This window comes from Pelodiscus sinensis, chromosome 3, assembly GCF_052426305.1.
Source record: "Pelodiscus sinensis isolate ZL-2025 chromosome 3, ASM5242630v1, whole genome shotgun sequence".
Classification (NCBI taxonomy): domain Eukaryota; kingdom Metazoa; phylum Chordata; order Testudines; family Trionychidae; genus Pelodiscus; species Pelodiscus sinensis.
The window spans coordinates 186,192,816-186,218,525 of NC_143054.1; the positions used below are offsets into that span (position 1 = coordinate 186,192,816).

The following is a 25,710-nucleotide window of genomic DNA, read 5'->3' on the forward strand; positions in this document are numbered from 1 at the left end:
CAAAATTGTAATGTGAGAAAGGTATGTAACAATATCTATCTGCCAATAACCAGAGTATGCACACGGGATTAATTACTGCATTTGCACGTTCCAGTATATCCCTGATATTACGGGAAAGATATACTTTTTGCAGAAAACACACACGGTTTTAGTTTTTAACTATGCTTATTTCAGACACTTTAGACTCATTTTGTTTGACATCTGTAACTGCAGTCTCACCACATGCATGGCACACACCACATCTGACAGATCTGATCACCAAATAGCGACAAGAATATTCTCCTCAACAGAAGTCTTTGCTTCTATTGAAATTGTTTTGGTGCCAGTCCAATGTCTCTCTCCAAAAAGGGCAGGAGCCCAATGATAAAGCATTGGAAGCTAGAAAAGAGAATGATCCAGAAATTACACAAAGGAGTTGTAAGGGGTGACCAGAGACAGTTCCATCAGCACAGAAAGAGACACGATTGGGCAATTCCAAAAAGGGGATGTTACAGGTGTGGGAATGTAATGGATGCCCAGAGATAGAAAAAAGTTGTCCCATGACATTTTCCATCTTGCTCCATAGGTGCTGGAATTTTCAAGTTTTAAAACCCCTGAGTTTTATTTATTTATAGGAGAAAATTATGGTAGTCTCCGTAAGAAATGAACAGTCAGTTCATTAAAAGCAGAGAAGTGGCTGCCATTTTTAACGCCACTAATGAAGGAATGAAGAGAAGTGACAGACCCACTGTGTTATGTCAATAGTGATGCACAGATGATATCAGAGAGGAATACAAAAAAGGTCAGAGACGAATAACGGAAGCCAAGCAGACCAAAATAAGCTTTTAGGATTTATCGGGATATGTTAAGTGCACACAGTCAAAATGACTTTACATAAAAACGTATTTAAATTAGTCATTTGCTTAAGGATTTCATGATAAATATACCAGAATTATTATAGCTTCAGTATATATTATGAAATTCTTAACTCAGTCTTCCATTTTATTATGAATTGGTCTCTCATTCTAGCTTCAAAAATAAGAAAAATTAATACAATTTTTATTCTTTTTTAAAACATTACTATTTAAAAGTAGAACAATTTAATTTTATCATGCTGTCATCCAGTACAAAAGCTGAGATAGTAAACACTAAAGTTTTTACTTCACTCAAAAAACCAATAAGGTGTTTATATAGAAAGTCTGCTACGTCCCACCAAATAAATCACTCTCAGTTCCCTTGTTCATATTCAGTTCTCCGAATTGATATAATAAATTACTGTCTTCTTCTCCCCAATAAATTCTCTGAAACAACAGGCTTATTGAAAACACACTTCAGAAGTTATGGTGAGGTCTGACAAGATAATTTTGTAATAGTATAATCACAATACCCTCTTTGGATAAACCAGAAAAACAAAAACCAACCACACCTTGATATCTGAAGGGATGAGAAACTTGATTAGGAAATTCAAACATTCGTGCCACAAAGGAAGCAATATATGTGTTAGAACTGTTCAGTCTGTCTATCGTACCATATTAGTCAGTCAGGAGTGTATCTGATAAGACAGACATTACTAGCTAACTTCATGTTTCATATCTGTTAAGACTAACATTCTACAGACTCTTTGAAAGTTTTCGGTTAAAATATCTTTTTAATAATCACTTTAGTCCTGCAGCAAAGTCTCTGAAAGAGGACGTTATCAAGATGTTCTCTGCTACATCTGAAACTATACTGAATATTTACATTAACAGCTGCCTATGATACTGGAATAATAAGGGACAGAAAGACAACAAATGTTATGCTATTCTTACATTCCTATTTTTTTCTACACTGCAAGACTTTGTGAGAGATAATTATTAAAAAAAGGAATAGTATGAAGAGTCATTTATTTTATATGAGGCACATGCCCAGCTCAGTCAGTGCAGGACTGGGGGTACAGCATAAGGGTATATATACAATCTAATTAAAAACTCACCACTGGCCTGTGCCAGCTGAGGGTCTGTTTAGTTTTACTGTAGACATCTGACTTTAGATATGCAGAACTACTTGAGCGTCAGTGCCTGACTCAGTGGTTTCCTGGTACAGAAGCTTACATTAGACTGCCAATCTGTTTAGCCTTTGGACTAAGTAGGTTTGTTTGCCCTTTGTAAAGTAAGAAGCTGACTATTCTGGGCTGAGATAAATTTCTGTTTTCTGCACGGAAGACTGTTACCATGAGGGGTTTTCCTATATTTAAATAAAAAAGCAGTGACCTCAGACACAATTTAGTGACTACCATCATCAGTTCTGCCTCACCACAAATAGGTTTTCCTTATTCAAGTCAAGAAACATACCTCTACAATCTTCTCCCTGTTTTTTGTTGGGTTCATGGGAGGCTCTGTCAGTAGTATTTTACAGTTTTGCGTGTCGATGTTAAGTTTTTCTGGTCCAAAAGTGTAGTCCCAGAGGTGCTTCATATCATCCCAGTTCCGGACTATGCCATTCTCCATTGGGTAGTTAACTTCCAACATTGAGCGTAATTCACTTGCTTCATCACCAACCATAAGATCCTATAAAATCACAGTACTGAAGTTTGTATGTCAGTTTGCAAGGATTGTCATTATTCTTTACCAGTTTTTGATGTTAAGAATATAAAATATTCCGACTTGCTTCTGATTATATGTACTTAATGGCCCATGCCCTGAAATTAGTTGTTATATACTTGAGTGAAAAGTAGTGTTTGCCTGACAAAATATTTAATCTGGCTGAGACCCATACAAGATCTTTTAAAACAATCCACACTTGGAAGACTTCACACTCTTAAATTAAGCTTACCTGATTAACAAGCTACTCTCCATTTTGTCACAGTGGAACAATAAAGAAATCTAAGTGTGTATAGATTTTTATTCACTGAGGTTACTTTTATTCACAAAGGTTATTTTATCAGGTACTCACTTGAACAGGTTAAGATATGAAAAAAAAACCAAACACATAAAAGGTAGTAGGTGGGGCTGGCAGAAAAATTTTCCATGCATGCTGGAAGTTTCTATGCACAATCCCAAACCAGGAATAATGAGAGCTGCATAAGCATACAGAACAAGTAGCAAAAGCAAATAAGAGACTGGAAATACCACACTAAACATTACATTAAAAAGGGTTTAAAGTCTATACCAGTAGAGTTTTAAGAGGATAGTTAAAAAACTGATATATATCCCTTTTATTGTGCATCTAAAACAAAACAAAAAAACCTATCCCAGAATGATACTTCATACAAAATATATACATTAGCCAGTTGTGATTTATAGAATCAATTTCTAAACTGATTGTATAAGAAACCCCTTTCTTTTTCCATAGGCAAGTTCTGAGGGAAGTGTGCACAATGAAATGTTACCTTTGTTTCTCATCTTTTTCCAGAAGAGCCTTAATATCTGACTTACCACCATAATTAAAGAAATGAATTAAAATACACCCTCTTTTTAATGACTGTATTTCTATAAAATCTAGAAAAACAGTATGTTTCATTATCATAAAATTTAAGTACAATGAAATAGCTGCTTTTGACCAAATATTCTACTGCAGAGTTTGCTAACCAATCACTGAGAGGTGACGGTGACTCATATTCTCTGTTTACATGAATAAACAAATGTAAGACATAATGAAAAGCAAACTGGAATTTTTAAATTATTTTTAGTTTTAATGATCTAAGAAGTTACTAGCAACTGATAAAGTAATTTTATGACATGATTTTAAGTTCAGTCCCCTAATCTGTTTTCTTAGTTTTATAAAAAAAATGTCATGAAATAGAATGGGCTATTTATGTCAAAATTAGAAACCTAAGCCCCTAAACTTGAAGAATATCATTATTTGCTAAACTTTCTCAATCAACATACCACTAAGTAACCATACAACTACATCAGTTCTATCACAAAAAAATTATAAAATTCTGATTTCATTTAAGAATCGCTAGTTAAAGAAGAAACACCTGAAAACTGTTCTGCCCATGGTTAGAAGAGGACAAAGCAAAGGAACAGCTATGATCATCTTCTATCTTCATTATTTTGTTAGATGAAGCATTTTCTAGGGTTAACATTAAATTCATGTTGATCTTATAGAAAAATGACTTATTCTTGCATCTTTACATAACTATAGGTCGTATCACATTCAGAAGCAATATACATGATTCTTTGAAAATTAGTTACTACTAAATCAAAGCAATGAACAACGTTTAAACTAAGTAATCAAAACAAAATGTGGGACAAGACAAAACATTAAAAAGCATCAAAATAATGCAACGGATACTATGTTTCACACAGCAAAAAATGGGAAACAAACAGGGGTCACCTCACTTACCATCTTTTTGTTATTCTACTTCAACAGGTCAAGAAATGTGAAGAAAGAAGGTAGAAGCAAGAGAGTCAGAAAAGGCCTAAAGGAAATCCTCTTTCAAATTATTTTAAGCACATAGATATAAAGTAGAAAAGAGATGTAAGTGTTCTGAGGTAGTGTAGTTAAGGCTAAAAGCTAACACTGACAATGACACTGATGTGCTTCTCAGAAGCCATTTCTGTTTGTGATTAACTTTTTCCAATAGTTTAGTGGCTCACATATTCCCCATTTTTCTACAATATGCTATTGATATATCCTATTAACATGGAATTTTATACAATGTGACTGGTAGAGCTAGAGTAGACTAGGTGGTGCTTTTGGAAGTAACAGATGCCAACACATTGCTACCAGAGTCCCTGCTTTCCTCAGCCCATTTTCCTCCCTCAAAGTATTCATCCTTTCACAACCCTTGGAGTTGAAATAGTAATATAACAGTTATAAAAATATTAAGCTAAAAGAGAAACCTGCAAGTTCCTTTGTACTATTGAATTACGTAAAAGCCAATGAAATCAATTTGATAATGTGCATACATTTATATTTTTATTTATTAATTAATTCTAACTGAATCAAGTGCTCGAGAAGTGATACATCAATAGCAGTGACCTGAAAAAGGTACAGTGAAGGCAGATGTGTGCAAAATCCCTACACAGCTGAAAATCTCATTCCTGCCATGCCGGCACCCTGATATGCTAGAGAGGGACCAGAAGAATTAGCAGCCACTGTGGTACACTGCAAGATACATACTTTTGTGGACAAGCAGGGACTAGGATACCATTTTTACTTGTGACCTAATCCAGAATCAAAACCCAGATCTCCTCAGTCACCAACTCTTCCAATAGCATACTAGTAAGAAAAATATCAGCTCCATTAAGGCATGTTTACTTGCTTTACTTACAAATCAGAATGATATTAGGACAAGTACTCTGCATATGCAGCTGCCAGAAAATCCATATTCAGCCATAAGATATGCAACTTCAACTACATGAATAATGTAGCTGGAGTCAATGTACTTTAGGTCAAATTACTGTGGGGTCAACAGGAGAAACTCTCCCATCAACTTACCTTACTCTTTACATCAAGGGTGTAGTACAGACATCAGCAATCGATCTGGCAGGTCTTTACTAGACCTGGTAAATCAACCACTGGTGGATCAGCCTCACAGTATGGATCCCCGCTGTAGTGTAGATGTACCCTCAGTAGCAGATAGGGATGTAAAATTTCAGTTATCTGGCTAATCAAATAGTTGATTCAATTTGCATCGACTACTCGATTAGTCAATAAGGGCACTTCCGCCTTCAAAGGCAAAAGCACTGTGGGGAGCATGGGTCCAGCGGGGAACTCGAGCAGTCCCCAGCTGGCCCCGGGATTCTACCCAGAGCTGCCGCTTTGAAACACCGCATGGATCCTGACGCCGGACTCCCCGCGGCGTCACAAAGCAGCAGCATCGCATGGAACCTGAGGTCATCTGGGGGACTCACAGCTAGTCCTGGGCTGCATGCAGCATTTGAAAGTGGCAGCGCGGCATGGAGCCCGGGGTCTGGCCTAAGGCTCCACTGCCGCTTTGAAGCACCATCCCCTCTTCTGATAGAGGCAGCAAGGGGGTGGGGGGAAGCAACTGGATAGTCGATAGGCTAGTCAACTAGCCAATAAGCATTTGCTTATCGGACAGTCAACTAGTTGTTCATATCCCTAGTAGCAGGAGGAACACAAGGTGAATGCTATGTTCTCCGCCCACTCAAAACCTATTCCAAAGAGGCATCCCTAAAGATGATCTATCAAAATCTATTTCTGATCCATCAAAACCAAGAGGAAACATAACACAGTTTAGGCTCCCTAAACCAACCATTTTTACCAAACCAGTTTAAAAAAAAAAAGAGCTTACTGAAGGCAGTTTAGAAGCTAGTTAAGTAAAACTGGTTTAAGCTGCCAGGGGCCTGGTATCCACTCCAGCTTCAAGCAGTTTTAAAATCAGTTTCACTCAGCAGATTTTAACTGGCTGGAATTTTGGGAGAAACTTTTCCAGTGAAAAAACACACCTTTGTATGCATGCACCTGTGATGTAGCTGTCTCCCCTTATCCACAGTCCTCATTTGCTTTCCAGACAAAATAATGGGCAAGGGAGAGATAAGCTATTTTTAGACCCCATTTTAGGGCTCATTTCATTCAATTTCTGAGTTTGGCTAGTTTTTCTGAATATTTTTGAAGAGCTAAACTGACAATCTTCTTGTCAATTTCATTTGCTCAAGGGTCTTTCTGAATGAGCCAGAATGCTCTTTACTGTGTAGCTGGAATTGTTCCATTCACATTTTAGGATAATTTATTTGCCAAAAATATCTCTCTAAGAAAGCAGCAAAAAATAACATCCAAAGGGGAAAAAATGGTCTCCACACTGTCTCATTGTGTTTTTTTAGTGAATTTATCTTACATATTCACCAAAAAGGAAGATCAGAGACTGATCAGTAGGAGAATAGCTTGCTTCTCCCAACCTGTTTTTTTTTTGGGGGGGGGGGGGATGAGGGGGTGGGCCTTGTTTGATAGCAACTACAATAAAATAGAAAATATTTAGGAATTAAATAGGAGTCCATTCTTCATTAAAAATATTCCTGAGCAATTCCATCTTTAGAAAGGGAGATGTGATGTAAGAGACTAAATGCAAAAAAAACCCATCAATACATAATAGATGAAACTCCCTCAACCCTATTCCAGAGCCTCAACTCATACAAAAATCAAATTCTCGGATGATCAAAGATCATCCAAAGTTGGGCTATCAGCACTGACTGTGCAGGGCTTGAAAAATATATTATACTCATTACTCATAACACTAAAGCTTCTAGTCTAAAATAGAAATGAAGGAGAAAGAAAATGGAGCCATACAAGCAGGAAACTGTTTCAGAACTGCCTATAGGATTTCAAATAGCAGGAATAAAACTGACCAGAATTTTGCTGATTTCACTCTGTCTCTCATAGCTTTGCCAAGCAGCAGCAGAAAACACATGAATTTTATCTACAGACTCATGAAGTTAGTAGCATTGCAGTTTTAAATCTGAAATGCTATCTTTGCAATCAGAAGGGTTAGAAACTTAGGTCTGCACATGCCTCAAACAAGATTTTCAACTCAATGCTAGTGATTAGAATTTTTTCAAACCTGGAATATCAAAACATTTTGAGACTGTCATCTCCTCAGACCAGGGATGGTCTCACTATTCTGTGTAAAGTGCACATCAGTATATAAAACATAATGAAAAATAGATACAAGCAAAGTTAGGCATCTCATACAAGTTCAGATGGTCTTGACTACAACTAATTGTATACTAAACAGTAACAATTATAGGTTATTATATCCATGATTCATCATTGTCCCAATCATGTACTGAGACTGGATAGCAAGGATCAGCATTCCACCATCCTATCTTATTTCCCCAAATCCTTTATCAAGATCTAAGAGTCCCAGACCCTTACAGTCAGCTTCCATTAATATTAACCTATCCTTCTGCACACCACATAATGACTCCAAAAAGGTGCAAATGCTAAAGCTCATTACTTGAGCACAGCACAGACTGCTAGAGGAGGCACGATAAAAGAAGGAGAAAGTACTTTCAAGTATTGTAGTAGAACCTCAGAAGTATGAATACTTGGAAATGGAATTTGTTCTCAATTCTTAAATGTTCATAACTGAACAAAATAGGATATTCTTTCAAAAGTTCACAACTGAAGGTTGACTTAATACATCTTTGAATCTTCACTATGCAAAAAAAATGCTATTTTATCTGTTCCGATTTCATTGAGATAAGTATAGAAACAGTTTCCTTACCTTGTCAATGTTTTTTAAACTTACCCCTTATTTTTAGTAGTTTACACTTAAAACCATACTGTACTTCGTCTGCTTTTTTTGTTTGTTTGTTTCTACCTGACTGCATACTTCCAGTTCCAAATGAGGGATGCAATTGATTGGTCAGTTCATAACTCTGGTATTCACAACTCTGAGGTTCTACTGTGTACAACTGAAAGACTACCCTGAATGCGGTCAAATGTTACAGGAAAAATATTACCTTGATTTCAATGTTTCCCACTTTGGCAGTTGATCTTATAATTGGTCTTCCAACCAAAGCTGGAAAGATGTGCTCTGGGAAATTTGAGCCTGCATACCCACATTTCACAAACTGAAAAGAAAAAAGTTGAATAATTTGAATAGTTAATATATGCATCGCATTTGTTTATTACTATTAAAAATATTAGTCGTTAAAGGGAAATTTTGAAATACCAGTAAAGAATTTAACAAGGGTGCCAAAGACTTCAAGGTCTTAATATAATTCTGAATGTCCAGAATGAAGCAGTTTTAAACAAGATTTGGGTTTTGGAATACAGTGACTTCAGCCTGCTTAGTTCCAGGGCAAACACACAATTAACAATCCTTTTATTAAAATTACAGAGAAGGAAAAACAGTAAAAGCAATTGAAATATAAAGTATAAATAAGGCTCTCATTTTAAAAACATTTCTTGCACCCTTTCCCTTTAGCTGAAGAAAGTTTTTAGAAGGAAAAAAAATCAGCCTCTTCGATTGCATTAAAAAGAGGGAACTTCTTAAGATAGTAACTACTGTTCTTTTGGGAAAAAAGAGAAGAAATTAGTTGAGATGGGCTGGAGCTATTATTTCTGTCGATAAAGCCCAATCAGTCTCATGTCCCAGGCAACGTTTGGGATGAGAGACTAGTCTGGGCAGAGATATCATTTGGTCCAGTTTGGTCAGAACATCTTTCAGGATTAGGATAAAGAAGGTCTGAGCTCTCAGGATATAATAGGGGTAAAAGCTATGAGGGTAAAGCTCACTCCAGTGGCTATTTTTTCTCCCCAGTCTCTTTCTTTAAGGACCTCAAAAAGGAATGATGGCTAGAATTGTCCATTATTTTATCCACCAATTAGGTCTAATTTCTAATATACCAATTTTGGTATATTGGTTTCTGTCTGCTTCCACACTTTTCTTGTTTACCAAGCAAGATCTTAACACAGTTCTCAAGTAATATTAGTAGGCCTTTTTGCTTGAATTAATTCAGTATCTCCCACTTTTGTACCTTTTCCCACCAATATTTGGGGTCAGCAATTATTGTGGCATTTAACGAATATACACTCACTTTTTATAGTTGAGCTCACAATTAGGGTAAATTTGTAGGACTAAATGCACTTTGACAAACAAGTCTCTGCCTAGAACTTCAACACCCATTTTAAACAGTTTTAGAAACTTTTTAAAGCAAATATCTGAAAATTTTGGAGAGAGACTAAAACTTCCAGTTTCATTTGATAGATATGCACAAGACCTCGGACCTTAACTATATTTGGCACTCCTTCCCCACCATTCTACAACTCAACATTGAAGCTGACATTAATCATCTTTCAAAGTAGTCCTCTGGCAGGAAGAAGCTTATTCCTCAAACTCTTAAGGTTTTTCAGACCAAAGGGGTGTGAATAGCAGCAAAAAACAAAGTGCTGTGTGCTAACTCCCCAGTGTGGATACTGTGGGTGTTAACTGAAAAGTTCTCAGTTCGTACCCCAAACTCAGGACTTTGCAGTTCATAACCACAGTGTCCACAAAGGGGAGTTACAGCATAGTCCTTGTGCCTGGCTAGTCCCGGCCCCTTTGTCCAAACTGCAAGGCTATGTAGACAGGCCCTAAGAATTTGAGAAGAAAGCATTTTTAAAAAGTAAACGTGGAAAGCCACATGCCACTTATAAAAACTTTATGCAAGTCTACATTTTCCAAGATGTGGAACATACTACTCTCGGAAATGGTGTTCTTTTTGTTTTGTTTTTGGAGGAGTGGCCACCCATGGGGAGCAAACAGATTTCAAGTTCTCTCCAGCATTTCTGCTGTGTCTTTAAATACAAAAAGTTTCTAACAATTACGGTTGAGGGGAAAGTCTTCAAAAAGTGATCCAAACAGTTAAAAAATGAACTGGTGCCATAATTTCTGCCTGAATTCTAAGGTATGACCGGTCTTATTAATTTAAATTGATATTAATTTAAATGCCAGTTACGATACAGGCAGTCCTCGACTTACGCGGATCCGCACTTACGAACGGGGCTCTCTCGCCCCGGAGCTCACAGGCAGCGGTCAGCCACCTTGAGCTCCTTGGCGAGAAAAGCTGTTCGCGATGCCCCTGGTCTGCTGGGGACCATCTCTATCAGACCAGGGACACCGCGAGCGAACCTGCAGCAGCGGCGGGTCCCGCGCTTCTGAGGCTTTGCTCTGGCAAAGCCTCAGAAGCGCGGGAACCCGCCGCTGCTGTCGGTTTGCTCGCGGTGCCCCTGGTCTGCTGGGGACCATCTCCAGCAAACCAGGGGCACCGGGAGCAAAGCGGTCCGGCGCCAGAGCAAAGCCTCAGGGGCGAGGCACCCCCCGCTGCCGCTTTGCTCCCTGTGTCCCTGGTCTGCTGGGGGGGGGCGCAGCTAGTGTGCCCCCCCCCCAGCAGACCAGGCTTTTGTTGTGGACCCTGGGGCAGAGCAGCTGGGGCGCTGCCAGTTGGTCCCGCAGTGCCGCTCTGGGCACTACTGGACCAACCCGGCAGCACCCCAACTGCTCTGCCCCAGGCATCCTGATTCAGCCGCTGCTGGTCAGTTTCAGCAGCGGCTGAATCAGGACTCCTGGGGCAGAGCATCTGGGGTGCTGCTGGGTTGGTCCAGTAGCGCCGAGGAGCGGTGCTACTGGAGCAACCCAGCAGCACCCCAGCTGCTCTGCCCCAGACGTCCCCAAGTCAGCCGTTGCTGAAACTGACCAGCGCTGACTACAGGAAGCCCGAGGCACAGTTGCTCTGCCCCGGGCTTCCTGGAATCAGCTGCTGATCAGTTTCAGCAGCGGCTGAATCTGGACGCCAGTTCCGACTTACATACAGATTCAACTTAAGAACAAACCTACAGTCCCTATCTTGTACGTAACCCGGGGACTGCCTGTACTTTAAATATCATAATTGCTTATTGCTCGAAATATGCAAGAAAGGAGAGAAAGTATATCATCATCAAGACATACACCAAGACTTCCATGAGGGAAGAGGAGAAGTGATGGTAAATGAAGATATATAAACAAAAAGGAACAATAGGCCTTTAACATTCTCTGAGAGATTGTGGGGGGGAGGCACGATTGGGATTTTTTCTCCCCAAAAGGAGGCTCAACTTTCAAAAGTTTGGGAAATATGAATCTAAGTTAAGAACTTCAGAGACTATGGCAAAAATTACAATTAATTTCACTTAATAACTGACCAAGTTTACCACTACTTCATGTCCAAACTGGGCTCTGAAATTCTATACCCAGTGATGCTTCCTAAACAGACCTTGAGTAGGCTTCCTTATGCTCCATCTATTGGAGAAAAACATGCATCTGTCTAGAGAAGGAACATGAAACTAGTGGATCATGCCAAATGGTATTTTTAATTCCAGCCCTTGCCCAGGGATGTTAAAGCAAAGGATGTTAAGAAGTGGGTAGTTGTAAGAGAAGGTGCTCAGAAGGAACTAGCCCCACTGCGGCTCTACAGTTTAAATGTAGTAAATGGTTTGCCGCAGCAGCTCTTGTCCATGGAGGGGGAGGGGAGGGTCCCAAGTCCCCAATGGGACATCCCACAGACAGTGGCTGCTGCCAGAGGAGCCTCCCCTGGAAGCAGCAGTGCAGGGGAGGAGGGGAGCCAAGCAGCACCACAGAGACAGTGCTGGAGGGAACCAGCTTTCAAACTGGCTCCTGCTCTCCCCTCCCCCACTGCCTCTAATATAGAGGCAGCAAGGGGGGCAGGTGGAAATGCAAGTAGTTGACTTGACTACTCTTTTACATCCCTAGTTAAAGCTAGGGGCACATAGAGTATAGCTACAGGGCAAAAAACCCAAACAACCTCCTCCTCCCAAAACCTGCAGCAGCAATTTTCAGAGCCAAGTTAACTGCCTGGGGCTTATGCTACAGGGCTAAAACTAGCAGTGTAGATGTTTTTGCTCAAGCTTGGGTCCTGAATCCAAGTCAGGGGAGAGTCTCAGAACTTGGACTGTAGCTCAAGGTGGAATGTCTCTACACTGCTATTTTGAGTCCCAGAGCATGAGCCCTATGAGCCAAAGTCTGCTGACCTGGTCTCAGAGCCTCACTGCCAAGGGGATTTTTGTTTATTTCAGTGCAGATGTACCCATAGGGGAAACTATGGAGCAAACCTCTCAGCCTGGTAAACCCCACTAGGAAACATGTGCACGGTTGTTAAAAATAGTACGAGTCACACTGAAAGATGGATAAAAGCAGGGTAGTCACATTAGAAACCTGGGTTCACAGTGCCCTTGTATAAGCCTCCTGCTGGCCTCTTCAAAAACAGGGGGAAAGGGAATTTTCAACAGCTTGTCCCCCAACTTGTTTTCTGGATTAGAGTTCATGGCCCCTTGGTCAATAATAAGTTTAGCAAGTCTCATAAGAATTTAAATAGCATTTAAAGGTGAGACCTGAATTCCTGGTCTTCACTGTCCCAGCTCAGGGAACCTTCTCTTAGGTTACAGGAGGCTCTGGTGAATGAGAGAGGTCAGTCTCTCTTGAAAAAAAAGAGACTGATTGGTAGAAGTTAATGATGGGACTCATATCTCAGCACAGTTTTTAATCACCAAATGAATTCATGTACACTATTAATATATAACCAATATTCTCAGAATTGGCACATGGAATAACAGTGCCATCAAAGAAAAGGCTAAAGGAGTAAAAAAAGAAAAGACTCCATAGGGGGAAAAATATCAAACACCTATTTTTCATCCAAAAATCTTGACCAAATTAATCAAGGATAATCTATTTTTCATTTTACTACAAAAATCAAAGACCCTAGATAGTCACTATTCTTTCCACTGGCAAATTTCCAAAGGCAACCAAAATTGAAGTGTTGTCCCAAGGAACATACTATGAAATTACAAAGTTTAGCACAACTTACCATATGGTAAATATTTAACAGCAGCAACTTTCAAATGCAAAATTGTATCTTTGCAAGATGTCATATAGTATAATATACAGAACGAAAGTCTATTGTATGTATACTTACAAGTGTGTTTTAACAACAGCTACTTAGTGTGTGCAAGAATCCGGTGTATAAGAAATTATTTTACCATATATAGTTTCCTCCTCTTAGCATTGTGGTTTAAATTGGTGCTCTCACTTCCTACTGAGTCATCAAGTGGTAAGAACATGCAGTGTATAAATATTCTTTCAAATGAAAATAAGTATACTGGTTACATCTGCTCACAAACCTATCTTGAGACCAATTTTATACTGAATCACCTTATATCTCATCAAGTATCAATGTTAAGATATTTATACTACTTACAACTCTCTCAGACAAAAGAATTTTAAATATAATTAAGATAACACTCCAGGCTGAAAGTAACTTTTTTTTTTTTTTTTAAGAATAAATAGAGAGATCCAGAATGTTTGAACTGGCTGCTGACCTTATTAAGAGTCCTCCTACATTACGTGTTTTATGAAAACACATTTTGAAATGACTTTTTCTTAAAGAGAGATTGAAATAAGAGCCACAATAATCTCATGTTATATTAAGCTTTACAACAACTGCAGGTTTCCAATCTTTATTCAAGATTTTTGAAGAAAACAATTGTAACTAAAATTTTCAAGGTAGTTCATACACACATTTTATGCTGTATTTGTTGGATTTAACTGAAGCATTTTTAAATGATAATCATGGTATAATCATTCACCTTATCACAAAAAGATCTTATTGAGATAATTTTAAAATAAGGCATCTTTGTCTACCATAGTATATTTTCTATTACAATATTGACTTAAAATGTATGGCTTTAGCTCAATTTATGGCTCAATTTATTCTCTTCAAAAACTGGATTTTCTTACATTGAAAAATCAACTCACATACTTTAGATTACAGACCTAAATTACATCAAATAATTATGTTCCTAACCCACTAATAGTAAGCATGCTTATAGGACAATTTTTGTGCTTGAAATTCAAGCATTTGTCCAACAGATTGTCTACACACAAAAATTATACCATTTTAGCTATATCAATATAAAGTTGTTTTACACTATTGTATCAGTTCCCATACAGAAAGGAGAATAAGCAGCACTTGTATGATTGTGTCCACACTAAGGATTGTACAGGTAAAATTACTTTTAGTTTACCAAAAATCACGCGCATCCTTAACCAAAATAATTACATTGGTACAAATACTGCGTGTAGACCAGGCCTAAGTGATTGAAGATTAGAGACAAAAGCAGTTTTTAAACTGCATAGTTTTATTATAATTCTTCACAAACGAATCATGGTTATTGTCTCCATAATTAACAGATTCCAACCAGTTTACAAATAATCATACTTACGCCACAAATCAGAGCCAATCTTGAGAGCATGTGAAACTCCCTTTGAGATCAATTTCTCAGAATCAGACCCTGAAGCATTTTAAAAGCTTAGAAAGAGAAGCTGCAGAACATTCTTTCGCCATTTTTGTACGATATATAGAGCTGACTTAAGGGTTTTAGGCCCTGCCATTCCAAAACACAAATTTTTTTATTTTTTTTTATATTGTCAAACTAGTCCCTTTCCCTAATTTTCCTGAAACATTTCTTGGAGATTTCAGATGTTTATTGTAAAAACTCATGTTTTAACTTACATAGCAGAGATGCTGAAACTTTCAACAAAGATAGCCTTTGTCTCAAATGTTCGTTAGCCTGCAGCATTAAATTGGTGTGTCTATCACTTCCTTCTCAACTGCTTGACTTAAAGGCTCTTTCTCTTGTTGATGTCCTTTCACTAGTTTTATTGTCTGGGGAAAGCCTAGGTAGGCTCCAGTATCTTCAACAGCGGTAAAGGTGCTAAACGGTATTTATATAAATGTTAAAACAGTTTCAAGTTATGTTAGCTCACCAGAGTTACATTATCTGTTTTTAAAGAGCACCTCTTTTCCTTGGGTTCATCTACACTTAAAGCACTGCAGCAGCTCAGCTGCAACATGCACACTGATCTAGCACATAGGGTGTGTCTACACTTACTGTGGGACCAACAGAGCTGATGATTGATCCCCAGGGGTTGATTTAATGGGTCTAGTGAAGATCTTCTAAATAGACAGCCTATCACTCTCTTATTAACTCCAGTACTCCACCTGAATAAGAGGCATAAGGGAAGTCGATGGGAGAGTTTCTCTCCTCAACACCCCCACACACCCTCTGCTGTGGAGAGCCTGTTGTAATTCAACCTAAGGTGCATCAACTCCAGTATTCACGTAGCTTAATTTACACTCCGGCTAACTTAACCCCATATTGTAGACCTGCCCTTTGTAAAGATATGACCTACGCTCACTGGATAGCCTCTCCTATCAGCACAGGTACTCCACTTCCCTGAGAGGTAGTTGCTATGTCAAAGGGTGAAACCCTCCGGTCAACACAGTGCTGTCTACACTGGGAGTTGGGTTGGTATTTCTACATGTTTGTAGTATAGATCAGGATCCCATCTTGACAAATTCAAATGTCCTCCCAGGTAGAAAAAAAATTAAATTGTTAAGGAGAAAGGAAAAAAATCATCTTCCTTATAACCTTTCAGGCCCTCTTTACCAAAAAAGAAAAAAGGAGACACAAACCCAATAGCACTCTGCAGATCACAGGTCTGTAACTATAGCTTTTAAAAGATTGCTCTGGCTTCATCTTCACAGCGAGATCTTCCGGCAGAAAATATTAGCATACTTTGCAATCTCATTAACATATTTTCTGCTGTTTCTTTTTGTGCAAAAAGCAGCAGCATTGACTCTTTTTTGCGCAAAAACCCCATTTTTGCAAGATCCTTATGCCTCTCCGGGACAGACATAATGATCTTGTGCAAAACGGGGTTTTTGCGCAAAAAAAAAAAAAAGGTCCATACTGCTTCTTTTTGCGCAAAAACCCCTTGAGCAAAAAGAAACAGCAGAAAATATGCTAATGAGATTGCAACATATGCTAATGAGTCCTTCTACACATACAGATACTGCAATGCGTCTGGTCTTGACATTAGCAGTAGTGTAGGCCTAGCTGCATACGTAGGCCTAGCTGCATCAAAAGTCAGGTTTCATCAATAAAACAGTGCAGTGAGCCTATCACTGATTTACACATAGCAGTACACATAGCAGTGAGCCTATCACTGATTTAACCCTCCTGTTTTGCTGACATAATAAAACTACCCCAACAAACAGCAGAGAGCTTATAATGCAAAGTTAGAATGATGCCATGTTGGTATAGACAGCGCACTTGCTCCTCTCACCCTGAGTGGCCTCCAGAAAGTATCCTACAATGCCCATCATGAATGCTCTGGTCAGCAGTTTCTTCTCTGCTGCCTTGCAGCCCGGTATTCTGGTATGCACCCATCCCTTTTAAAGCCCCAGTATTTTTTGAAATGTCTCTTCCTGTCTGCTCTGCATGGACAGCCCACACTTTCCTGCTGACCATGCTGGCTTTCACGGTCCTGTCTGAAGCTCATCAGACTTTCTGGATTTCTTGGGCATGTGGGGAAAGGCAAGTGTGCAGCTGCAGCTGATCCAGCCATAGCAACTTTGACATCTACGAGCAGATGACTCGGGGCATAGAGAGGAAAGGGGCATAAATGGGACATGCAGCAGTGTCATGACAAACACATACAAGCAATGTAATTACTGTAGCAGCTATATGACAATGTACATAAGGCCAACTTCGCAGTTTAGATGTGGCAAGAGTCTCTATTTAGTCTAATTTTAATGTCTAGCGAAGTTGTGAACATAAGCTCCCCGGCTCATCTTCTAAAAGTGCTATGGCTTCCTTTGAGATAAGGACAGTGATCACTTTCTGAAAAGTGTTCACTCACAAATTATATGCTGGTTTTGGCTTTTTTTATTTTTTCTTGTAAGAGTTTATTCGAAAGCCTAGAGATTGTCTGGTTCTACCCACAGGTGTAGCAAGCTAGTGTCATTTAAAAAAAAAGAAAAGAAAAGAAAAAAAGAAACAGCCTGTCTTCCGGTGTCATCACTGAACATATGTTTTTAAATACACTCCAAGAAGATAGACTAACCTGCATGCCGAAAACAAAGAAGTCAGGAGCATTAATATAAAGATCAATATTAGAGGTTACTTTAATCTAAAGCAATTTTTTTGTTAGTTTCCAATACCTCACCCTGCCTGTAAAAGCCAGATTCACAACTCACATTAAGAAAATCTTTCAACTTGAAATAGTCTTATTCTCTCTTATCCTCCTATTAAGAACGTAAGGGGGTAGTCTTATCAGCTAGTCAAGTCAACTACTTGCATTTTTCCCCAAACACACTTGCTGCGTCTGTATCAGCAATGGAGAAGAGACGCAGGAGCTGGGGGGAGCCAGTTTAAAAGCCAGTTCCCTTTCCACACTGCCCTCCCCGCCACAGCTGCCTCTATCAGAGGCAGCAGGAGGAGTGGGTGTGTGTCAGTGTCAGTCAGGAGAGGCTGCCATGAAGCAGCCTCTGCCTGCAGACAGATGCTGTTGCCAGAGCAGCCTATGTTCGCGGCCAGTCCAGGCTGCCGTAGGCAGGGACTTTGTGGCTGCGGACAGGGCTCTGCAGCTTAAATGTAGGAAGAGACAGGCATTTAAACTGCAGAGCTGCTGCAGGTACTAGCTTACGACCCAGCATGAGCTGGGTCTGAGACTTCCTCCCTTATTGACTAATCATGTAGTTGATAGAAATTCTAACAACTACACAATTAGCTAATTACTCACTTCCTAACATCCTTACCTCACACTATACATAGTAGATTTAATGTTACACACACCAAGAAATGCCAACAACAGTCAATTTTAGCCTGTGAGAGAAGGGAGCTATTGGGCTTAGTGAACAAGCATCCATATTTTCCAAAAGGAACACAACAAGGGCAATGTGCCCTGTGGTTGGAGACACAAAGCACTGAGTTACCCTTTTACAGATGCAGCCTAAGAACAACAGGGTAAAGTCACAGAAGTCCCTTTGGGATTGTTCCCCGGTGTACTGATCATGGCATCAGGGAACAATTTCAAAGGGACTGACACCCCCCTTGCTTGCTCTATGGTGCTCCACACCACACTGTCTTGCTAGGCCAAATACTCTGGTCTTCCCCAGACAAGGCACAAATTTGGGGTAACCACCTCCCTAAACAGCAATACATACACTGAACCACTTCAGCTCTGGGAGGATGCAGATCCAGGACACAGTACCCAGGAAACCAACCCTCAAAAGGGATCAAAACCCCACATAAATCCATCTTTCTCTGTGCAAAAGTTTTACACAGGGAAAGCTCATAAGGATGATCACCAGTGAAAGAAAGATGTGCACTAGTCATTCCCCCCAAGTAAGAATTATTTACACGAGGGATGAAAGAAAATAAGTGTTTTATTAAGTGCAAACAGTAGGATTTAAGTGGTTGCAAGTGAAAACAGATAGATCAAAGGAAGTAACTGAATTAAAAATAAAATAAAATGCACAGCTAGTTCTAATTTATTAAGAAATTTATTCCAAGCAGATTCTTACCCTAAAGAGCTGTTCTTATTTCAAGCACGGACCAACTCTCACTCTGACTTGGGTCTTCCCTCTCCTTTCTCCCCACCCCTCTCTCTGTGTATCTTTTTGGAGTGTGCCAAGCCAGCTGAAGACAAAGGGATGATAGCTTCCCACTGCTTAAGTAGTCTTGCCTTCAGGGCGGGAACACTTTGTTTTACATCCCCCCTTCCATGAGGTGCTGGCCCTCATAGACCAGAAGGTGCTAAGAGGAAGAGGGGGCGCTCAGAGACAGGCCAGGGGAGGGAGGCAGATCCTGTGGGGAGGGGTCGGTGCTAGGAGGAAGAGGGGGGACGCAGAGGCAGACCGGGGGAGGGAGGCAGATCCAGTGGGGGGGACAGTGCTATGAAGACCAGGGGGCGCGCAGAGGCAGGCCGGGGGAGGGAGGCAGGTCCCGTGGGGGGTCGGTGCTAGGAGGAAGAGGGGAGAGCAGAGGCAGGCTGGGGGGAGGGAGGCAGGTCCCGTGGGGGGGGTCAGTGCTAGGAGGACGAGGGGGCGCGCAGAGGCAGGCCAGGTGAGGGAGGCAGGTCCCGTGGGGGGGGGGGGTCAGTGCTAGGAGGACGAGGGGGCACGCAGAGACAGGCCGGGGGAGGGAGGCAAATCCCGAGGGTGGGGGGCAGTGCTAGGAGGACGAGGGGGCGTGCAGAGGCAGGCCGGAGGCAGGTCCCGTGGGGGGGATCGGTGCTAGGAGGAAGAGGGGGCACGCAGAGACAGGCCGGGGGGAGGGAGGCAAATCCTGTGGGTGGGGGGGTCAGTGCTAGGAGGAAGAGGGGGTGCGCAGAGGCAGGCTGGGGGAGGGAGGCAGGTCCCGTGGGGGGGGTCAGTGCTAGGAGGACGAGGGGGCGCGCAGAGACAGGCCGGGGGAGGGAGGCAGATCCCGTGGGGGGGGTCGGTGCTAGGAGGACGAGAAGGCACGCAGAGGCAGGCAGAGGCAGGCCTGGGGGGTCGGCAGATCCAGTGGGGGGTCAGTGCTAGGAGGACCAGGGGGCACACAGAGACAGGCCGGGGGAGGAGGCAGGTCCCGTGGGGGGGGGGTGCTAGGAGGACCAGGGGGCGGGCAGAGGCAGGCCGGGGGGGGGAGGCAGATCCCGTGGAGGGGGGTCGGTGCTAGGAGGAAGAGGGGGGACGCAGAGGCAGGCCGGGGGGGGGAGGCAGGTCCCGGGTGGGGGTCGGTGCTAGGAGGACCAGGGGGCGCGCAGAGGCAGGCCGGGGGGGGGAGGCAGGTCCCGGGGGGGGGTCGGTGCTAGGAGGACGAGGGGGCGCGCAGAGGCAGGCCGGGGGAGGGAGGCAGGTCCCGGGGGGGGGTCGGTGCTAGGAGGACCAGGGGGCGCGCAGAGGCAGGCCGGGGAGGGAGGCAGGTCCCGGGGGGGGGGTCGGTGCTAGGAGGACCAGGGGGCGCGCAGAGGCAGGCCGGGGGGGGGAGGCAGATCCCGTGGAGGGGGGTCGGTGCTAGGAGGAAGAGGGGGGACACAGAGGCAGGCCGGGGGAGGGAGGCAGATCCTGGGGGGGGGGGGGGGTGCTAGGAGGACCAGGGGGCGCGCAGAGGCAGGCCGGGGGGGGAGGCAGATCCCGTGGGGGGGGGTCGGTGCTAGGAGGAAGAGGGGGGACGCAGAGGCAGGCCGGGGAGGGAGGCAGGTCCCGGGGGGGGGGTCGGTGCTAGGAGGACCAGGGGGCGCGCAGAGGCAGGCCGGGGGGGGAGGCAGGTCCCGGGGGGGGATCGGTGCTAGGAGGACCAGGGGGCGCGCAGAGGCAGGCCGGGGGGGGGAGGCAGGTCCCGGGGGGGGGGGTCGGTGCTAGGAGGAAGAGGGGGGACGCAGAGGCAGGCCGGGGGGGGAGGCAGGTCCCGGGGGGGTCGGTGCTAGGAGGAAGAGGGGGTGCGCAGAGGCAGGCCGGGGAGGGAGGCAGGTCCCGGGGGGGTCGGTGCTAGGAGGACCAGGGGGCGCGCAGAGGCAGGCCGGGGAGGGAGGCAGGTCCCGGGGGGGGGGTCGGTGCTAGGAGGACCAGGGGGCGCGCAGAGGCAGGCCGGGGCGGAGGCGGCAGGTGGGTCCCGGAGGGGGGGGCAGGCCGCGAGGGGGCGCGCACCCCTGAGGGAAGAGGGAGATCCCGGCGGGTCGAGCGGGCAGCGGCCTTTGCTAGACGGGGGTCCGGCCGGGGAGGGGTCAGGTGGGGGGGGGGTCTCGTCCGGCGGGGCGGGGCCGGGAGGAGACAGAGGATCTCGGGCGGGCCGGGCAGGGCCCCGCTCCCTGCGACCCGCGCGGCGGCTCACCCCGGTGCCGTTGTCGCACACCACCACCTTCCTGCCCAGCGCGTCCATGCTCCGACCGCTCCGCCTGCGTCACCCGCCGCCGCCAATCGGCCCCGCCTGCAGTTCCCGCTGCGGTCCGACCTCCTGCTGCGCGCGGCGCCGCGGTGCTCTCTCCGGTCCGCTCTGGCCTAGGCTCAGGCCCGCGTTGTCATGGCGGCGGGGTTCGTCCTGTCGGGCGCGGGGCCAGGCGGCCGTTGCAGGTGAAGGGGCCGGGCACGGCGGGGTAGCTCCGGGCAGCCTGCCCCCGCCGGTACCCCCAGATAGCTCCACCCGCGGCCCCTGGGCGTCCCCTTCAGCCCCCATGGGCGTCCGCAACCACCGCCCCTCAGAGACCCCCCCCCTTCCCCGGACCCGCCCCGCCCCTCAGAGACCCCCCCTTTCCCCGGACCCGCCCCGCCCCTCAGAGACCCCCCCCTCCCCCCCTTCCCCGGACCCGCCCCGCCCCTCAGAGACCCCCCCCCCTCCCCCCCCTCCCCGGACCCGCCCCGCCCCTCAGAGACCCCCCCCCTTCCCCCGGACCCCCCCCCCGCCCCTCAGAGACCCCCCTCCCCTTCCCCCGGACCCGCCCCGCCCCTCAGGGACCCCCCCTTCCCCCGGACCCGCCCCGCCCCTCAGGGACCCCCCCTTCCCCGGACCCACACTGCCCTGCCCCTCAGGGACCCCCCCCCTTTCCCGGACCCACACTGCCCCTCAGGGACCCCCCCCCTTTCCCGGACCCACACTGCCCCTCAGGGACCCCCTTTCCCGGACCTACACTGCCCCTTTCCCCGGAGGGCCCCCCCCCCTTCCCCGGACCCACACTGCCCCTCAGAGACCCCCCTTCCCCGAGACCCACACTGCCCCTCAGAGACCCCCCTTCCCCAAACCCACACTCCCCCTGTCGCTCAGACCCCCTTCCCCAGACCCACAGGGCCCCTCAGAGACCCCCCCCTTCCCAGACCCACGCTGCCCCTGCCCCTCAGAGATCCCCCCCTTCCCCAGACCCACACTGCCCCTGCCCCTCAGAGACCTCCCCTTCCCCAGGCCCACACTGCCCTGCTCCTCAGAGACCTCCCACACCCTCCAGACACACGCTGGCCCTGACCCTCGTAGACCCCATCACCTCCATACACACACCACCTGCCCCTTAAACAGCCCTTCCCCCATACACACACTGCACCTGCCTGTCATATACCCCCCTTTTTCCCATACACACACCACCTGCCCCCAGACAGTCCTCACTCCCAACTGTACACTGCACCTGCTCCTCAGATACGTGCCCCTTATAGGTACCCCTCACCCCCACGCTACACCTGCCCCCCGACACACACAGTGCACCTGTCCCCACAAGCACACCTCTGACCCAGCCCTCCTCATATATACCCGTCTCTGCTATAGACACTCACTAAGCTCCAATACTCCCCCCCTGCCTCTGTGAGCATTGTTCCCCACCCCATGGCCACCATTGTCCACATAGATATACCCTCCTAGTAGGAATGTAAAGGGTTAATTGGTTACCTGGTAAGGATTAGCCTTACTGGCAGCCTGGCCAGAGCTGTCCTTGGACATGGAATCCCCGCCCTCCAGGGTTAACTGGTTAAACCAGTTGTTTAACCATTTAACTTTTTAAAATGGGAATTTATATCCCTACATCTTACTGTCCTACAGTTCTACATTCTGCCCTCGTGGATTTTTCTTCCATCTCAGTGCCCCAGAGCACCACGGTGTTTCCCTCCCCGTGGACCTTCCCTACTGCCCCAGCCTGAAAGCTCTTCAGCTCCCTGGATGTGCCCCAGAGCTCCACAACATCCCTTGCCCAAATATTCTCTCTACAACACTGCTCCCTCATGAACCAGAGACCTGGGAGAAATTACTAGGCCCTCTGAGTTATTTAGTTATCTGCAAACCTAAAAAAAATCCACTTCCTCTCCTTGTTTGAAATATGCAAAATGAAATCATCAGGCATGTTCTAACAAGGATCTAGGTGAGGCAAGGCACTTTATGTATCAGAAGTAGTTGGCTTTATCAGTGTATTAAATGTAATTTTTAGTTGAGCTTAATACAGAAGAAGGGAGGGTATATGATCATTTTTCTGTACGTGTTTCCAGCACTGTTTCTTTTCTGATTCTTTACAGATAATGAATTTATTTGACCATTCATTCTTGTTACTTTATAATGATAAAATGATATAATGGTCTATTTTAAACAACTGCCTTTATATAGTTAAAAGGTTTGTAATACTCTTACTCTTTTGGTACAATTTTTACTCTCATATTTACAGTATCCTCTTAGAAGTCTATAAATAGAATGTCCTTCCCTAACAGTTTTGTGTTTTTATGCTTGCCAAACATTTTGCAGTTTTCAGAGTGTTCTAAATAAAGAATGAGATAAACATGCTCTCTTACTTTTCTTATTTACTCTGCATTTTGTGCACAGCCTAAATTCCCCTGGATTCAGTGAAAGTTTTAGATGGATAAGAAATGTGGGATCACACCTCATGTTTTTTCTTGTATTACTGGAAATGTCAGAACAGCATGAGAAGTAGTGTTTTCAAATTAAACATAGTGAAAGACACATAAGCACAATTTTGGTTCTTCGTTTTTGTTGTTGAATTCTCCAATTTATCAAGATCCCTTTGAATTTTAACTCTGTTCTCAAAGTACTGGCAACCTCCCTCAGCTTTGTGTTGTCTGCAAACTTCCTCATTATTTCCTACGGATGTAAAAGTGTAACCATTTAAATGGTTAATCGAGAAGCATCAGTGTATTGTTTTCTGTTATGGTTACTTGCTGGCTCCCCTGGGAGCTGGCTGCCACCCCGCGGTGCAGACTCTACTGTATAAAAGTTATACTGTAGAGCCTACAGCAAAGCCAGCTCCTCCGAAGTGGGACCAGGAGCCGGTGCACACAGAGGGTATGTCTAAACTACAATCCCATGAGTCCGGCTGTGCTGCAGGCTCTGCAGTATATAGCTTTATACTGCAGAGCTAACAGCGTGCATAACTATGTATCAACTAGGATTTTTAGTGGTTACACAGTTACAGTTTTAAACTATTTTTACATCCCTAGTATGCTCTCCATAGGTCTTTAATAAAGATGTTAACACCAGACTCAGAACAAATACCTGTGCAATGTGACATAAGGCCTATCTCTAATCCTGTGGTCATGAACCTGTTGATCATGATCGACTGGTCAATTTTGGGGGCACGACCAGTCATCGCAATGTGTTCCAGACTTCCCCCACCCTCCCATTCCCCCACTCTCAAGAAGTAGCACACACTGGCACTACCTCCTGGGAAAATGGAGGTAGCACCAACTTCCTGTGGCGTGGGGAGAGAAGTCCTGCAGCTGCGTGCCAGACCCAACATCTCAGGAAGCACGTGGGCTGCTCCTCCCCTCCCCCAAACAGCTGGCACACTTCCTGAAAAGCCAGGTCTGGTGCACAGCCGGGAACTTCCTTCCCCCTGCTGCCTGCTTTCCTGTGCCAGCAGCAGGAGGGAGGGAAAGTCCCAGGCTGCGGAGACCTCCCTCCCTCCCCTGAGCAGGAAGCATGGGGAAGGAAGTCCCCAACTGCACATCAGATCCAACTTCTCAGGAAGCACACTGGCTGTTTGGGGAAGTGGAGGAGCAGCCTGTGTGCTTCCTGAGAAGTTGGATCTGGCATGTAGCCCAGGACTTCCCCTCTGCCCCTTGCCAGCGACAATGCAGGAAGGAAGTCCCCAGTTGCACGCCAGACATCGCTTTTCTGGAAGCACGCAGACTGTTTGTGGGTGGGGAGAGGCAGCGCGTACCACGGGATCCCTGGGTACCAGCCAAGCTGTTCCTGTCCTTGCCCCCTGGCCAGACCCCTGCCACAGCACCCTGCCCCCTCCTCCTACCCAGACCCCCACTAGTACCCTGCCCCCACCTCCACCAGCATCCTTTCCCTGCCTTGGCCCCCACCTGCTCCTGCCCCCTGGCCAGACTCCCACCTAGCACCCTACCCCCTGATGAAACCCCCATCCAGCACCCTACCCCTGCCTTGTGGCCAGACCCCCATCCAGCACCCCACCACTGCCCCCTCACCAGACACGCATCAGCCCCCTGCCTCCTGGCCAGACAACCACCAGCACCCCATCCTTGCCTCCTAGCCAGACACCCACCAGCATTCTGCTCCTATCCAGACACCCAACAGCACCCTGCTCTTGTCTCCTCCCAGATTCTGCCCCCCTCCGGATCCCGATCCCTATCCCACTCCTTGGCAGCCCTGTCCTGCACACTGGATCCCTTATTTTTGGCCCCATCTCGAGTGTAAAAGGGCCCACAAATTCCACTAACCCTGGAATTCCAGAAGAGTTAATCTGGCCTGAGGCCTTGGACCTCAGTCCTACCTACCCTCCCCCCACATGGGGCTGGAGTGCCAGGGGAGTGAGATATTTAAGTTGGAGCCACATCAGTGAGGCTTGGGGGGCTTTGAAGGGGTTGTTTTTTAGCAACTCACTTGTGTGGTCCTGACTGATTTTTCTGTGGGTCAGTGGCCCCTGACCTAAAACAGGTTCCCTGCCCCTCCCATAAATAAAGACAATTCTGA

The 25,710-nt window shown here is 45.2% G+C and overlaps 1 protein-coding gene and 1 long non-coding RNA gene across 2 annotated transcripts in view; one reads left to right on the forward strand and one right to left on the reverse strand.

The window, feature by feature from the left end:
- Nucleotides 1-21,262, reverse strand: part of ACTR2 (actin related protein 2) — a 39,583-nt gene extending 18,321 nt beyond the window's left edge. Inside the window, exons 1-3 of the mRNA XM_075925573.2 lie at nt 21,124-21,262; nt 8,391-8,501; nt 2,310-2,525 (exon numbers count right to left, since the gene is read on the reverse strand). Of these exons, the coding sequence (XP_075781688.1) occupies nt 2,310-2,525; nt 8,391-8,501; nt 21,124-21,171 (375 nt within the window). The 5' untranslated portion in view covers nt 21,172-21,262. The remainder of the gene's footprint in view (nt 1-2,309; nt 2,526-8,390; nt 8,502-21,123) is intronic.
- Nucleotides 21,231-25,710, forward strand: part of LOC112544276 (uncharacterized) — a 38,086-nt gene continuing 33,606 nt past the window's right edge. Inside the window, exon 1 of the long non-coding RNA XR_012903016.2 lies at nt 21,231-21,362. This is a non-coding gene — a long non-coding RNA (uncharacterized LOC112544276). The remainder of the gene's footprint in view (nt 21,363-25,710) is intronic.